Genomic DNA, 17,073 nt, shown 5'->3' with positions numbered 1-17,073 from the left:
TTTTTTTTTTTAACTTTCACTGTGGGGTCAGTAATGGGGGTGTCTTATAGACGCCTCTCCATTACTAACCTGGGCTTGATGTCAGCTGGCATTATAAGCTGACATCAACCCCAGCCCTATTACCCCACTGCCACCGCTACTGGGCAGTGGGAAGAGCGAGGCTAAGTGCCAGAATTGGCACATCCTATGGATGCATCATTTCTGGGGCGGCTGAGGGCTGGTGTTTCTAGCCTGGGAGGTGGTCAATATTCATGGCACCCTTCCTGGGCTATTAATATCAGCCCCAGCTGTCTGCCTAGCCTTTGCTAGCTATTAAAATTGGGGGACCCCACATCATTTTTTATAGGTCCCCCATTTTAATAGCTAGTAAAGGCTAGGTATTCAGCTGGGGGCTGATATTAGTAGCCTGGGAAGCTCCGTGGGTATTACCCCCTTCCCAGGCTTCAAACATCTGCCCCAGCTGTCTGCTTAACCTCCACTAGAGACTAAAATTACGGGGAACCCCACGCCAATTTTTTTTTTAATAAATCCTTTATTTTAACACTAAATGACAAGTACAGTAACCAACACTGTCACTGTACTTATTATATATGTGACTGACATGTTTCTATCTATCTAATCTATGTGTGATGCTCTATTCTTGCTGTTCTAAATTGTCGGGTACCGGTGTATGCCGCTGATGAATTGCCAGCCGGCTTTTTTAAAGAGACGGATGCATGAAAACACTATTATTTTTTTTTAATAAATCCTTTATTTTAACACTAAATAACAAGTATAGTAACCAACACTGTCACTGTACTTGTTATATATGTGACTGACATGTTTCTATCTATCTAATCTATGTGTGATGCTCTATTCTTTCTGTTCTAAATTGTCGGGTACCGGTGTATGCCGCTACTGAATTGCTGGTTTTCATGTTTCACTGTGAGCACTGTTCCCATCGATTTGGGCAATCACTGTAATGCCACAACCACCATGGCTGTGACATTACAGTGAGTGGCAGACAATCCCTGCATGATTGGTGCTCTAAATAGCGCCAAACATGCAGGACGGGGACCCGAGCTCCCGCCCGAGCATCTCAAAAGTACTCGGCGAGCTCTGAGCATCTCGAGTACTGAGATGCTCGGACGAGTACCGAGCAGTGGCGAGCATGCTCGCTCATCACTAGTCAGCATACTACACTATTCTGACCAGCAAAAAGCAACAAATGAACAGGATAAACAAAAATTAAGAGTATAAACAGAATCTTATGTATGGGGTAGAATTTTGCTGTAGATTACCTACGGGTCAGAAGCAAAATTGACAAGGTTTAAAGGGGTTGTACACTACCTAGAAAACCCCTTTTTCCGTGTAGAGGACCCCAATGTGAAGTTAAAAAACATATACTCACCTCCTGCACCAGCGCTGTTCCAGCAATGTTTGCCAGTGTATTAGCATTGTTATGCCACGTGAGCCCTGCAGTCAATCAGTGGCTGCTGCGCTCACTCCTTCTGCTTGTCTGACATTTGCCAGAGAGAAGTAAGAGCGCAGCAACCCAATAGCGGCTGTTGATTGGCTGTAGGTCACATGGCATAAAAATACCATGCATACCCTGAGTATGGAGTTTGCTGGAACAGTGCCAGTGCATGAAGTGTATATATGTTTTTTGTTTTTTTATTTCGCAAGAGGCAGTACTACATTTTAAAAGGGATTGTCCACATCATGGACAACCCATTTAAAATGATAAAATTATGATATTCACATCTTCTGGCACTTCTCTTGTCTCATTGTCTCTCTATAGAACCCAGTCTACTGTGATGACAATTCGTCTATGTGACTGCAGCTGCCAGTCCCAGTCGGCAGTGGTCACATGGACTAGATTTTATTGTAGAAGGCTGTCTGTACGGCAGGAGGTTGGCAAAGTATATTTTTTATTTTACCCATGTGCAGCAGAAAATCCATAGGCAGATCTACATTAAAATCCACATGATTTAGTGTAAATTTGCAGCTGTGAATGTTCCTATGGCTTTCCACAGCAGTTCCACACTGTGTGAACAACATTTTGATTATTTTTTTCTCTCACTTTTTGTTTATGAAAATCTTAAGTAAATCAGCAGTTTGTGAGCAGAAGTTATTCCTCATATTTTTAGATTTTCCATTTCACTTCATAACATCCTCCATCCCTTGGAAATCTCAGCGGGTATTTTAAGACAATGCTTATAATACACCATGTCTATTTTCTTTGTTATGTGCTTTTCCAAAAATAAGATCTCCACCTTTTTTTGACTTCTGTTGCTATGATGATACATGAGCCTAGCTGGATTAGTATAATGGAGAGCTATGCTGTACATATTATATCCTGGAGTTGATACATGGCCTTATTACAATCCTCCTCCTCATGTTAACTAATTGCACACAGTGCTAATAAAAAAGTACACATGGGTCTGGTGTTAGTAATGTGAAGAGGGCAACATTCTCTGGTAACACTTAAGAAAATAGCGACAGTGGTAAAATGACTTGTTTTTGTCTTGTAAAAAATACATACCAAGAAGACAAAGCATGGTGTCTCAGTGGTTAGCACTGCAGCCTTGCAGCGCTGGGGTCCTGGGTTCAAATCCCACCAAGGACAACATCTGCAAGGAGTTTGTATGTTCTCCCCGTGTTTATGTGGGTTTCCTCCAGGTTCTCCAGTTTCCTCCCACACTCCAAAGACTGATAGGGAATCTAAATTGTGAGCCCCAATGGGGACAGTGATGATAATGTCTGATTTAGATCCATCTATAGTAATAGAGAAATACCACAGGAAGTGGAGGCAGTGCTTTACTTCTGCTGTAAGAGCACAGATAGAGCTGGTGATCTCCCTTTCATGCACAGCTTATTCAATGTCACTCTTGTAACGCCTCTCTTAGGTATCTGCACTAGCTATAATCTTTACTCCACATGCAGTATTTAGTGAAATCCCTCTCATTCACCTCTGTAATCTAGCTTTGCTCTACCATCATAATCAGCTCTTTAATTTCTCCATGTGGCTATAATCTACTTTTATCAGTAGCTTACAGCTCACAGAAGATTTTGCTGCCTGTACCAGCCCTATGTCTAATAACAGCCAGTAACCTGCCGCCCAGTAGCTACAGCCTTTACTATTTCATCAGAGCAGAAATCCACCCTAACGGAAAATTGGTGAACTGCAGTCAAAAGAGCGGCCGCTCATTAGTTGCAGTCGGCATGTGACACAACACAACATCGCTGGAACAGCGCCATTGCAGGAAGTGTTTTTGATGAGTAAGGAGCAGGGCTGTGGAGTTGGAGTCGAAAACTGTGTCCATTTTGGTGGCGTTGGAGTCGGTATAAAATGCACCGATTCCTAAAATATATAATAAATTGGTACAGTAGTACAATGCAGTAAATGTTTTCATAAGAATTTGGGAAGTTATGAAATGTTCTATAAAATTCTGTTCTATTCCTGATCTAAGAATTTAAGCTTTTAGTTGAGATGGATCGGTGCTGCATTTTATGTACATGCTCAGGCAGGAATCAGGGAAATTGAGGAGTTGGAGGTTTGGCTTACCGACTCCACAGCCCTGGTAAGGAGACATGACGATTAAAAGTGACCCCGCTGCTGAGTAAAAGATACTTGCTCCAAGCACGAGGGTAGAATTCATATATTTTATTTACGTGTTTCGGGACTGAATAAGTCCTTTTCTCAAAAACAACTACATGTCCTCTGTTTTTGTTTTATTTGGGATCATGAATTGATTATACTGGGATTGTACGTGGCTTTCCTGGTGAGGTAAATTCTGTAAAGCATTGGTCTGGGTGATCAATATGGACCAAAGTCAAAGGCACGGCAAAGCCAGATGGCAAGTGGATCAGCAAGAACTAGGACTGGGGGTACACAGGACAGCAGACAAACAGCAGACAAACAAGCAGAGCAGGAAACACCAGAGGACACGGAGCCAGGAGCAATGAAACTGAAGATACATTGTCAATCCAGGACTTGTAGCACATACATGGTTAAAGTTGTATGTCAGTGGCAGAGACTTATGCAATCGGCAAACTAATGCTTAACAGCCAAGCAGAAGACTTATTTCTTCCCTTTTCCTCGACTCACAGAGGTATGCTTACTTACAACTAAGCTCCTTTGTCAGTTGAGACCCAGGTCTCGGGAACTGTCTTTCTTCAGACTGCAGCCTATCCTGACATATGAATAGGACAGGCTGCCACTTGAATTACAGGACAGGGGCCATTTTTTTTATGTTTTTGGAGAACCTCTTTAACTGGTAACTGTGCGGAGTGTGTGCTTGAAAATATCACAGGTATGTGCTCCAAAACTAGTAAGGACATAATAGGGAGCACCAGAGCTACAAGCTGTTGCATTTATTTTATATTTTAATAACATGGCAGGTGCACTCTAACCATGTGTGAGTATGTATATTTTCATATTCCATCTTGATTTCTTTCAGCTATCCTGGGAATGCACACGCTGATGAGTAACCAGCAGTATTATGAAGCCCTCGCCAGTAGCAATATAGTGAACAAAGAAGGACTTAACAGTAAGTTTGCTTCCATAATATGGCTACCATAATATGTCAGCTTTTTAGACAGTACATTGCCCAACTGCACATGCTCTGCTTTCCTAGAAAGGCAGCACTTCTAGTACAATGCACCACTGCCACTGTGTTATAATGTAATAAGGTCCTTAGCTCAATTTCTTTGGTACATATATTGTTATATGAACACACATATGTTACAAGGGCTATACTGTATGGGTCTAAACATTGATGATATATTGGTCATGTTGCACTACCAGACAGGTGCCAATGTGAACTCTGCTTTATGCTGCTCGCAGAAGTTCTGTCCGCTTTTATGCATCCTCTGAGACAGGTCTCTCTTTTACATATGGCATGTCACCTCCTGCATATTAATAGCAGCACTTAGATAAAATTAAAAAAATAATAATAAAACTAATTAATAAAGATTGAGTTTGGTTTAATATACTTTCGGTATTTCAGGCTTTTCTTATGACTGTGGTTATGTGCTAATCTTTATATAGGTGTGATTAAGCCAACACAATATAAGCTTGTTCCTGATGAAGAACCTAATTCAACAGATGTGGATGAAACATTGGAACGGATAAAAAACAATGATCCCGACCTTGAGGATGTAAATCTTAACAATATAAGGGTACGTAGTCTTAAGGTATAATGCACATTTTACAATTATGATATATCCTCAATAGTAAACTACTGACATGGACTAAAAGTTGTGAAGAATTCAGCACCTGAAAGGCTAACGCCACCGCAGCAGCTACTGCATTATTTGTAGAAAATTGTCCTGCCTAGGACAGTTAGATTAATTCATACAGTTTACATAGTTGCCTAAAAACATTGTTAAAACTTCACAGATATATTTTGTGTCTTTTTTAACAAAAACTTTTGTTTTTGTCATGTTCCCAAAAATCATGATTGTGCCACATACACACAGTATATTAATGTGGAATTTTCTGATACACAGGAATAAGATTTACTGACACCCAGGGTGGTTAAGTACAGCTTGCTAATCGATAATTCCAAAGAGATGTTTTTACATAGTTTAAAATAATGGACATTTCTGATTTATTCCAAAAGTTTGAGATATCCCTCAAAATGCAGGATTTTAGTGGTGGCTTTTTAAGTTTTCTTTTGTTCATGGTAATGCCTTCCATCATACAGGTTGTACAGGAATTTTGTGGATGGTTGGAAACCCTGCTTATCATCTAATGGCTGTTTAGGATGATAAATAGAATTGTATTATAGGAAAGTGTACCTATAATACAGTTCTATTTATCTAATTAAGTACAGAAGGCCCTGTGCTGTGATCTCTCACTCTTTCTATTGCCGAATCCACACATCCTTGGTTTTTAACAAACAGCATGGATGAAACGCGAATATGTTGTCCACTCAGGTCATGGACCCGTTTATAGAAATGTATGAGTTTAATCCATGAATTTGACCAAGTCTTTTCTTTGGTGGTCTGCAAAACAAGGATGCATAGGCTATATTGCGGTATGTGTGTGGGCTATCCCATAAAAAGAAGGGTGGGACACAATACAAATTCAAAAAACCTGCATTTTCATCTGGATTTCACCCTTGCTACAATATAAGGGATGAAATCTGCAGTAAAAATAGGTGAGTGATCTATTACTTATTCTCTCTAAATGATGCTTTCTGCAATAGTGTACACATAGGCATTGCTTAAGTAATTCACATTTTGGAAAATGTACACAAGCACCACATAGGAAAATCTGTCCCAATACAAGAATGCATCTGTTTGTTTTTTAACTGTTTACAATAGCAATCAGCAGAATTGTGAATATGTATCTGGCAATAGCTCAGATCTGAAAAACATAAGTTGTGATGTATTTTCTGATACTCAACTTTTTATGTAACCCACTTATTTAGACGTTTTAGTGCTTAAACATAGCTACAGGTAATTTTTGTATTAATTGTACTTTATATCTCAAAGATACAAATGACTATATATCATAATCATCATTATTCATTTCTTCCAACCGATATTCCATTTCTAGAACATTCCTATACTTACATTAAAAGAATATGCTGAAGCAATGAAAAATAATACTTGTGTGAAGAAGTTCAGCATTGTGGGAACAAGGAGCAATGATCCTGTTGCATTTGTAAGTAATGGCACGTAACCGCCATTTTAGTACGGGCATTAAGGGGGCTGTCTACTACTGGTATATTGATAACTTATCTTTTTTGGTTACCTATTAGCTGTTATCATCAATGGAAAAAAATAGGGGCTGATCTGCAGTACACGTCCACTAAATAGTGCACTGAGCTTTGCTGTTCTGCTCCAGACTATTTACACTGTTAGAGGTTGATTGGTGGGGTACTGGGTGTAGGACCCCCATGATCTTACAAAAGAATTCCTAAGGATGCTTTCACACTGCGTTTTGGCACCTGTTCATTGGTCCCCTCGAGGCTTACTGTGACATGCAGAAGTAGTGCTTTTGCTTTAAAAGCATTCAGCAACTATTAGAAGTAACACAAGCACAGGAGACAGGAAGTGTTGTGCTCCAGAAGCATCCAGCAACTAGAGGGGTTAACACAGGTCACAGGAGAAGGGGAATGTTTTAGCAGAGCCCCAGGGGCATTGTTGGGAAGTTGTTTACTGTCTGGCTGAAGCTGAAGAGAATAGTGGCTTATGATCTGTATCTCACAGAAGGCAAGGGAACAGAATTCAGGTCAGGAGGGAAGCTAAACAAAGGTCAGTTAGACTCCCTGAGCTAACAGTGTGGAGTATTATCGGCCAGGAAGATAAGGACTGGAAGGAAGCCTGTCATAGAGATCATCTCCCTCATTGTTAGAACCTTGCTCTTAGGTTTTTTCCTTTGCTGGTCACATGACCTCGTTGGCCTATTTAATCCTGCTCCGCCCTTCTGGCTTTGCTGGACTTCATTGTATAACTACTTTCTAGCTAGCCTGTGCTCTGTATCTAACTCTGTTAGTTTGCTTGGTCTACGGACCTCAGTGTTCTATATATTTTGTTTGTTTGTCTGTCTGCTACTATTTCTGTTAGGAGGTGTCCCATTTTCCTCCCAGTCCTTAGTACTTGTAGGGATTCCTTCCCCACATCTATAGGTCTCCGTACAGACTAGCTTAGGACTTTAGCAGGTCTGATCGCAGGATCAGGTTCCCTGTTACATCGTAGGGATTCAGCTGAGTTCTATCGTAGGGACAGATTTCCTCTCTTTCCTTAGCTCTGGTAGCAGAACATAACAGTAAGTCCAGCCTGCAAATTCTCTAAGGAAAGATTTTTCTGTTCCATCATGGTGTCGGTTCAGGATTTGGCTCATCGCCTGCAGGGACTCTCTCTGGAGGTGGCCGAGCTCCATCAGCACGTGAGTAACTGTCCTGGAGCACATTTCTTGGAGCCTAAGGTATGTTTGCCGGATTTATTTTTTGGTGAACACCGAGAATTTTTTTCATTTAAAAATGCTTGCTTATTGTATTTTCGTTTGAGACCCAAGTCCTCTGGGGATGAATCCCAGCGCATAGGGTTCATAATGTCACTTGTGCGCAAAGAGCCTCAGGAGTGGGCCTTTTCTTTGCAACCTAGTGATACATGCTTCAGATCAGTGGATAGTTTTTTTTCTGCTTTGGGACTATTATATGATGATCCTGACCGTGTCGCATCAGCTGAGACTGAGTTAAGACGTTTGAGACAGGGATCAGGTAATGTGGAAAAATATTGTACTCATTTCCGTCGTTGGTCTACTCAAACAGGGTGGAACGATTCTGCTCTGAAAAGTCTATTTCTTGCTGGGCTCAATGAAAGGGTTAAAGACCTGCTAATTGCTTATCCTACACCTGAAGATTTGCAACAGGCTATGCAATTAGCTATACGGGTGGATAGGAGACTGCGTGCAAGGGTTAATGAGAGCAAATCCTCTGCTATGTCAGTTTCTGGTTATGAGAATGTGTGTACTAACAGTGGTGAATCGATGGAGATTGGATCAGTGGCACCTCGCTCTCAAGAAAAAGACCGTCGATTTTCTGAAGGCTTGTGTTTCTATTGCGGAAAATCTGGTCATTTGATTAAAGGCTGTGAGCTTCGTATGAAGAAAGAAAAAAAAATGGTCAGTCATGCCCGTATTGCCTGTTTAAATTCCAAGGGTGTATTTTTAGCTGCTTCCACGATTGCTCAAGAAAAATTAATGGAATTTCGGGTGTTTGTTGATTGTGGATCTACTCTGAATGTAATTGATGGGGGATTCTTGAAAAGACTCAATTTAAAACCCGAACCTTTATCATCCCCCATTGCTGTGGTTTCTGTGGATGGTTCCCCTTTGAAGAATATTACTCTCAAGGTCTGTGAATTTCCTCTCACTATTAATGGTGTTCACCATGAGAAATTGGATTTGGTAGTTTTGAATAACTTGCCTTCTCCAGTAATATTGGGATTGCCCTGGTTAAAATTTCACAATCCTGTACTGGATTGGTCTACCAATGAAATTAAATCCTGGAGCCATAAATGTTATGACAAGTGTTGTAACGGGCGTATTGCAGCTTTGGATAGGGGAGAATTGCCTGTTCCTATTCAGGATTTTTGGAGAGTTTTTTCTGAGAAGGAATCGCAGGTTTTGCCTCCCCATAGAGACTATGATTGTTCTATTGAATTTGTCCCTGGAGCGACTCTTCCTAAAAGTCGTTTATTTAACCTTACTATTCCTGAGAGGAAGGCTTTGAATGAATACATACAGACAAGTTTGGCCGCCGGTCACATTAGGCCCTCTAAGTCTCCTGTGGCGGTTGGATTTTTTTTTGTAAAAAAAAAGGACGGCGGTTTACGTCCTTGTCTGGATTTTCATGAGATTAACAAAATTACTGTACGCAATCCTTACCCACTGCCATTGATTCCTGATCTGTTTAACCAGTTAATGGGGGCCAAGTGGTTCTCTAAAATTGACCTTAAGGGGGCATACAATCTGTTGCGCATGAAGGAGGGTGACGAATGGAAGACTGCTTTTAACACTCCTGTGGGTCATTTTGAGAATCTGGTTATGCCTTTTGGTCTTACTAATGCTCCTGCATTTTTTCAGAATCTTATTAATGACATCCTTAGACCTTTGATCGGCAAAAATGTGGTTGTGTATTTGGATGACATTTTGATTTATTCGCCGGATCTGGAGTCTCATTGGCGGAGCGTACGTGAGGTATTACAATTGTTAATGGACAATTCGCTTTTTGCTAAGCTGGAGAAATGTGAGTTCGCTGTACAGAGAATTAGTTTTTTGGGTTACATTATCTCCAGCGAAGGTTTTGAGATGGACCCGGTTAAAGTTCAAGCTGTACAGGAATGGCCTAGGCCTATTGGTTTGAAATCGATACAGAGGTTTTTAGGTTTCGCCAATTATTACAGAAAATTCATAAAAAAAATTTCTAGTATTGTCAAACCTCTGACCGATCTCACCAGGAAAGGTGCTGATGCGGTTCAGTGGTCTTCTGAGGCCATTGAAGCTTTTGTGTATCTCAAGGAGAGGTTCACCTCTGCTCCCATCCTTATGCAGCCTGATGTGACTAAGCCGTTTTTGGTTGAGGTTGATGCTTCTTCGGTGGGGGTTGGCGCAGTATTGTCTCAGGATAACGGGGATGGATTACATCCCTGTGCCTTTTTTTCAAAAAAATTTTCGGAGACTGAACTGAATTACGATATTGATAATCGGGAATTATTGGCTATTAAACTCGCATTTGAACACTGGCGCCACTTCTTGGAAGGTGCGGAATTTCCCGTTCAGGTTCTTACGGATCATAAAAATCTGATATATCTTGATGCTGCCAAGCGCCTGAATGCCCGTCAGGCTAGGTGGGCACTGTTTTTCTCGCGGTTTAATTTCTCCGTTACTTACATCCCTGGTACTAAGAATGTTAAGGCGGATGCCTTGTCTCGCAATTTTTCTCCCATAGTCGGTGCTGAGAAAGAGGAGAACATTTTACAAGAAGGTGTTGTGATAGCTGCTTTGGACTCCGTTTTGGAAGATGAGATTCTTAAAGCACAGGAGAATGCCCCATCTAACACTCCTCATGGGAGGTTGTTTGTGCCTGGGACCTTTAGGAGAGATTTGTTTGTTGAGTGTCACGAATCTCGGTTGGCAGGTCATCCCGGAATCTCTGAGACCAAGAGACTGGTGGGTCGCAGTTTTTGGTGGCCTGGATGGCAGAAGGAAGTCATTAAGTGGGTGCGTCAATGTACTATATGTGCTAGATCTAAGTCCTCACATACTCCTGCTGCGGGGTTGCTTTGTCCTTTGGAGGTTCCCAGTGCTCCTTGGACACATTTGGCTATGGACTTTATAACTGACCTTCCCCCCTCTGAGGGTTTTACTGTCATCTGGGTGGTCGTGGACCGTTTTAGCAAGATGTGTCACTTGGTTCCCTTCGTCAAACTGCCCTGCGCTAAAACTCTCGCTAAGGCCTTTGTCAAGGAAATTGTCAGACTTCATGGCGTTCCTACTGACATTGTTTCTGATAGGGGTCCTCAGTTCGTGGCTCGTTTTTGGCGTGCCTTTTGTGACAGGTTAGGAGTTCATCTGTCGTTCTCGTCCGGATATCATCCTGAATCTAATGGCCAGACAGAAAGGAAAAACCAGGATGTTGAGCAGTTCTTGCGTTGTTTTGTGGCAGACAATCAAGAGGGGTGGTCTGAGTTTCTGCCACTTGCTGAATTTGCTCTGAACAATCATACATCTTCTTCTGCTGGTTGTTCGCCTTTTTTTTGTTGTTCTGGGAGACATCCGTCGTTTGGGTCGTTCTCCAAGTTGGGATCTGCCGTGCCTGAGGAGGAGAATTTTTCCGGTGATTTGGAGAGAGTTTGGACGGATGTGCGTGGTAATCTTCAGGAGGCCAACAGAAAATCTAAAGACTACTTTGATAGGAAACGACAGGAGGTTTTGTTCGCTGTTGGTGACATGGTTTGGTTGTCCTCTAGGAATCTGCGGTTGAGGATTCCTTCTAAGAAATTGGGTCCCAAGTTTGTAGGGCCCTTTAAGGTGCTTCAGGTTCCTACCTCCTGGAGAATTAATCCGGTATTTCATGTCTCTCTGTTAAAAAAAGCTGTTGTATCGGATGGTGACGCCTCTGCCTCTGTTCCTCCGGTGGTGGAGGACGGGGAATATGAAATTTCTCGCATCCTTAACTCTAGACGGTATAGAGGTAGTTTGCAGTATCTGGTGGCCTGGAAAGGTTTCGGACCCGAGGATAACTCTTGGGTGAGGTCAGATGATGTTTCCGCGTCCAGACTTATCAGAGCGTTTCACAGGAGATTTCCTGATAAGCCTGGTCCTAGGGGATCCGGAGGATCCTCTTAGAAGGGGGGGTACTGTTAGAACCTTGCTCTTAGGTTTTTTCCTTTGCTGGTCACATGACCTCGTTGGCCTATTTAATCCTGCTCCGCCCTTCTGGCTTTGCTGGACTTCATTGTATAACTACTTTCTAGCTAGCCTGTGCTCTGTATCTAACTCTGTTAGTTTGCTTGGTCTACGGACCTCAGTGTTCTATATATTTTGTTTGTTTGTCTGTCTGCTACCATTTCTGTTAGGAGGTGTCCCATTTTCCTCCCAGTCCTTAGTACTTGTAGGGATTCCTTCCCCACATCTATAGGTCTCCGTACAGACTAGCTTAGGACTTTAGCAGGTCTGATCGCAGGATCAGGTTCCCTGTTACATCGTAGGGATTCAGCTGAGTTCTATCGTAGGGACAGATTTCCTCTCTTTCCTTAGCTCTGGTAGCAGAACATAACACTCATCACACCCTTCCCCCCTCCATCTCCATGCAGGATAAAGAATGCTGTGTACTATTGAGTCCTTGTGAAGGAAAAGCCTGTGGTTGTGTATGCATTAAAACTGTGCTGTACTGTTCTACCGGATAATAGACTGTTTACTGCTGTGCTGCCAAGGAGACTGTACTGTTATTACTGGAGCCTGTTGCTCAAGGAGACATTTACAATTCACTGGCCGTGCCTCATTAAATGTTACTGTTCTACCGTTTATGAAGACCCTTGCCAGATGTGTCTGGTCAGCAACTGAATCTATCGTGTGCCTGAGAGAAGCTGCAGCCTATGGTCACCTTGAGTAATGGTTCCCCCAGGATTCCAACGAATTCATGTAACCGGTCTCGCCCCTATATGAACTTAGGCGGCGTGCGTGTAACATTAAGTTTGACCAACCCGCAGAGTGGGATTTGTCCATATGTGCTGATGGAGTCATAGACAGAGTGAACTTGCGCTCTGTCGTGGATCTTTTTCAGGCATGTACGCCTACTGGAGAGAGACACCCAGACACAGTCTATTAAGTTTGATAGTCTGTCCCCAGTTGGCATACACACCCGAAAATGATGCATGACTGAGCACTTGTTGTCTCTGTCGGCACCATTACACTGTGTGCAGAATTATTAGGCAAGTTGTATTTTAGAGGATTATTTTTATTATTGATCAACAACTATGTTCTCAATCAACCCAAAAGACTCATAAATATCCAAGCTTAATATTTTTGGAAGTTGGAGTGGGGTTTTTTTTAGATTTGGCTATCTTAGGAGGATATCTGTTTGTGCAGGTAACTATTACTGTGCAGAATTATTAGGCAACTTAATAAAAACCAAATATAATCCCATCTCACTTGTTTATTTTCACCAGGTAAACCAATATCAGTGCACAAAATTTAGAAACAAACATTTCTGACATGCAAAAACAAAAACCCCAGAAATTAGTGATCAATATAGCCACCTTTCTTTATTATGACACTCAACAGCCTTCCATCCATAGATTCTGTCAGTTGCTTGATCTGTTTTCGATCAACATTGCGTGCAGCAGCCACCACAGCCTCCCAGACACTGTTCTGAGAGGTGTACTGTTTTCCCTCCCTGTAGATCTCACATTTTATGATGGACCACAGGTTCTCTATGGGGTTCAGATCAGGTGAACAAGGGGGCCATGTCACTATTTTTTCTTCTTTTAGACCTTTACTTGCCAGCCACGCTGTGGAGTAGTTGGATGGATGTGATGGAGTATTGTCCTGCATGAAAATCATGTTTTTCTTGAACGATACTGACTTTTTACTGTACCACTGCTTGAAGAAGTTGTCTTACAGAAACTGGCAGTAGGTCTGGGAGTTGAGCTTCACTCCATCCTCAACCCAAAAAGGGCCCACAAGTTCATCTTTGATGATCCCAGCCCATACCAGTACCCCACCTCCACCTTGCTGGTGTCTGAGTCGGAGTGGAGCTCTCTGCCCTTTACTGATCCAGCCTCTGGCCCATCCATCTGCCCCATCAAGAGTCACTCTCATTTCATCAGTCCATAAAACCTTTGAAAAATCAGTCTTAAGATATTTCTTGGCCCATTCTTGACGTTTTATCTTATGTTTCTTTTTCAAAGGTGGTTGTTTTTCATCCTTCCTTACCTTGGCCATGTCCCTGAGTATCGCACACCTTGTGCTTTTTGATACTCCAGTAACGTTGCAGCTCTGAAATATGGCAAAACTGGTGGCGAATGGCATCTTGGCAGCTTCACGCTTGATTTTCCTCAATTCATGGGCAGTGATTTTGCGCCTTTTTTGGCCAACACGCTTCTTGCGACCCTGTTGGCTATTTGCCATGAAACGCTTGAGTGTTCGGTGATCACGCTTCAAAAGTTTGGAAATTTCAAGACTGCTGCATCCCTCTGCAAGACATCTCACAATTTTGGACTTTTCAGAGCCCGTCAAATCTCTCTTCTGACCCATTTTGCCAAAGGAAAGGAAGTTGCCTAATAATTAAGCACACCTTATATAGGGTGTTAATGTCATTAGACAACACCCCTCCTCATTACAGAGATGCACATTACCAGATTTACTTAATTGGTAGTTGGCTCTCAAGCCTATGCAGCTTGAAGTAGGACAACATGTATAAAAAGTATCATGTGATCAAAATACTCATTTGCCTAATAATTCTGCACACAGTGTATTGTCTATAGCTCCGCCAGTACATACGCACAAATCCCACTCTGCGGGGAGTTCAGACGTAAGCCCCGATGGGAACAACGAATGTGTGCCAAAACGCAGTGTGAAACCACCCTTCCTTTATGTCTCATGTAGAGTTAAAGGGAACCTGTCACTAGATTCATGATGCCCAAACCACGAGCAACATGAAACAGAGCCTGGCTGTACAATTGCAGTCATTTAAGTCTTTTTTGAAATGCTGTGATATTTCAGAGAAACCATAATTTGAAAAGTCGTCTTAGGACCATAGGTAGAGATCTGATTAGTCCAGCACAGTCCCTGACAGGTCTCTCCCATGTGTGTACATAGGGAGAGGCCTCTCAATCACCTGCAGTGGGGTGGGTAGAAGCTGGCTTGTGGCTGCACTGGCCTAGTCATGTCTGTCCCTATGGTTCCAGAATGGCTCTTCAAACCATACAGTGAAACACTGCAGCGTTTCAGAGAAAAACATACCAGGCTGCAGGTGCACCATATAGTGACCTATTTCTTTTAACCCCTTCATGACCTTTTTTGACGTTCTTGTACGTCAAAAGTTGTGTCCCTGCCTTTGATGCGAGCTCACACTCCGAGCCCGCATGTTTCCCCACACCTGACAGCTAATTTAATCAGTCATCGTGTGCCACCACCCGCGGCTGTTAATTTGACTGACTGCAGCAAATAACATGCGCCGCATGTGAGGCTCAGGACCAGAAGTCTGGTAGTTAAAGGAAATCCTGCAATATCCTGCTGCGTGAGGTGCCTATGGAAGCGCTGTAGTGGTATATGGGGTCTCAATAAAGCGTTATAAAAGCATCTACATTGGAGTGCCAAAGTCTTTTCTATTCATATAGAATGGAACATTTGTCACCATTATCCAATGGAAGCAGAACTGTTTTACTCCAGTTAAACACTAAACCCAAATTTCTCCCAAATCTCTCAATAATCTCCATTGCCACGGGTAGGGTTGTGGAGGCCTCTGCTAAAAACAATAATACATCATCAGCATAAAGAGCCACTTTCATCGCTACAGCCCCTCTACGAAAACCCTCGATACCAGGATGATTCCTAATGATTGCGGCAAGAGGCTCAATGGCTAGTGCGAAGAGCAAGGCAGTCAGCGGGCAACCCTGTCTTGTGCCACTACCCAGTTCACAGGCAGAGGAAAGCTGCCCGTTAACCCGTAATCTAGCTACCGGCCTCCCATACAGTAACTTTATCCATTAGATAAAAATGGAGCCCATACCAAGCCTTTCTAGCATTGCCCAGAGGAATTCCCATTCAATAGTCAAATGCCTTGGCCGCGTCCAATACCCATATCCGTGAAAACCAAAGATATAACATGTACTTGAAAAACAGAACACCAATTACTGTAGGGTTCAAGGAAGAGGTATCCAGTATTTCGTCACACAGTTCTACAAAAAAAAAACAAGCTATATTGATGGAAATACAGCTATGACATATGCCAAAATAGTGCCATGAAAAAAGTATATAATAAAAGAAACAAGCCTTAATATGGATGTATTCACAGAAAGTTATGGCTCTCAAAGTTCGATGATAAAAAAAATAAAGATCAGTACACCATTTTAATTGTATTTGCTTGAGGAATAAAAAATAGATAAAATCGTAATTTACAATGTGCTTCACTGTTTTGCTCATATAGTTTTCAATTGTGCGGTTTGTACAGGTGTGCTGTAAAGCATACTACTTTTTATTCACCCAGGCTTTTTCTTTGTTGAAGGCTTTTGCAGATATGCTAAAAGTCAATACTGTACTAAAGAGCTTAAACGTGGAGTCTAATTTCATCAGCGGAACAGGAATCTTAGCTCTTGTGGAATCTCTCCAGCAAAACACATCATTGGTGGAGCTGAAGATAGACAATCAGGTATGGTGAGAAATGTTCTTATTAATGTTTGGTGACCATATCAGCTTGGTCCATATCATCCTGAATCAGTGTTTGATGCTCATTAGTCCAAATCATTCTACAATCAGCTTTTTGAGAGATTGGAGAGTTTCCAGCTTTCATATATATGAATAAGGTGTCTTCCACCTTTTAGAAGGGCAAATAGACAAATATTTTTTAGCTTCCTATTTGTTATATGGGACACAGATTGTATTTAAGTAATTGCAGAACAGGTGAATTTTTGACTTCCAAATTCTTATTCTATAATTTATAATGCAAGAAACCAGTTAACCATTAAAAGGTTTTCCCCATATTGTTCACTGTCTAACCTCTGGAACAACCAACAATAAACTGATTTAGTTAGGAAAGCGGTGAAGCCTAAAGCAAAGTGGATGTGATTTCTTGAAAACTCATGTTTACTGGTGTTTAATGGGAATCTGTCAGCAGGATTTCAACCCCAAACTATTTAGATGTGCATATACAGTGGTGGCCAAAAGTATTGGCACCCCTGCAATTCTGTCAGATAATACTCAGTTTCTTCCTGAAAATGATTGCAATCACAAATTCTTTGGTATTATTATCTTCATTTAATTTGCTTGCAAGGAAAAAACACAAAAGAGAATGAAGCAAAAATCAAATCATTGATCATTTCACACAAAACTCCAAAAAAGGGCCGGACAAA

The 17,073-nt window shown here is 41.8% G+C and overlaps 1 protein-coding gene across 3 annotated transcripts in view; it reads left to right on the top strand.

Moving 5' to 3' along the window:
• TMOD1 (tropomodulin 1) overlaps nucleotides 1-17,073 on the top strand; it is an 89,146-nt gene that overhangs the window by 55,559 nt on the left and 16,514 nt on the right. For all 3 annotated transcript variants that reach the window (XM_073664542.1, XM_073664551.1, XM_073664534.1), the window contains exons 5-8: nucleotides 4,443-4,532; nucleotides 5,033-5,163; nucleotides 6,548-6,655; nucleotides 16,230-16,373. In XM_073664542.1, the coding sequence (XP_073520643.1) occupies nucleotides 4,443-4,532; nucleotides 5,033-5,163; nucleotides 6,548-6,655; nucleotides 16,230-16,373 (473 nt within the window). The remainder of the gene's footprint in view (nucleotides 1-4,442; nucleotides 4,533-5,032; nucleotides 5,164-6,547; nucleotides 6,656-16,229; nucleotides 16,374-17,073) is intronic.

The sequence above is a fragment of the Phyllobates terribilis genome, unplaced genomic scaffold (genome assembly GCF_046119375.1).
Source record: "Phyllobates terribilis strain yellow unplaced genomic scaffold, ASM4611937v1 Scaffold_1__5_contigs__length_1240528914, whole genome shotgun sequence".
In the NCBI taxonomy this organism is placed as follows: domain Eukaryota; kingdom Metazoa; phylum Chordata; class Amphibia; order Anura; family Dendrobatidae; genus Phyllobates; species Phyllobates terribilis.
The sequence above is the reverse complement of the archived record's forward strand: the minus strand, read 5'-3'. Positions and strand labels throughout refer to the sequence as shown.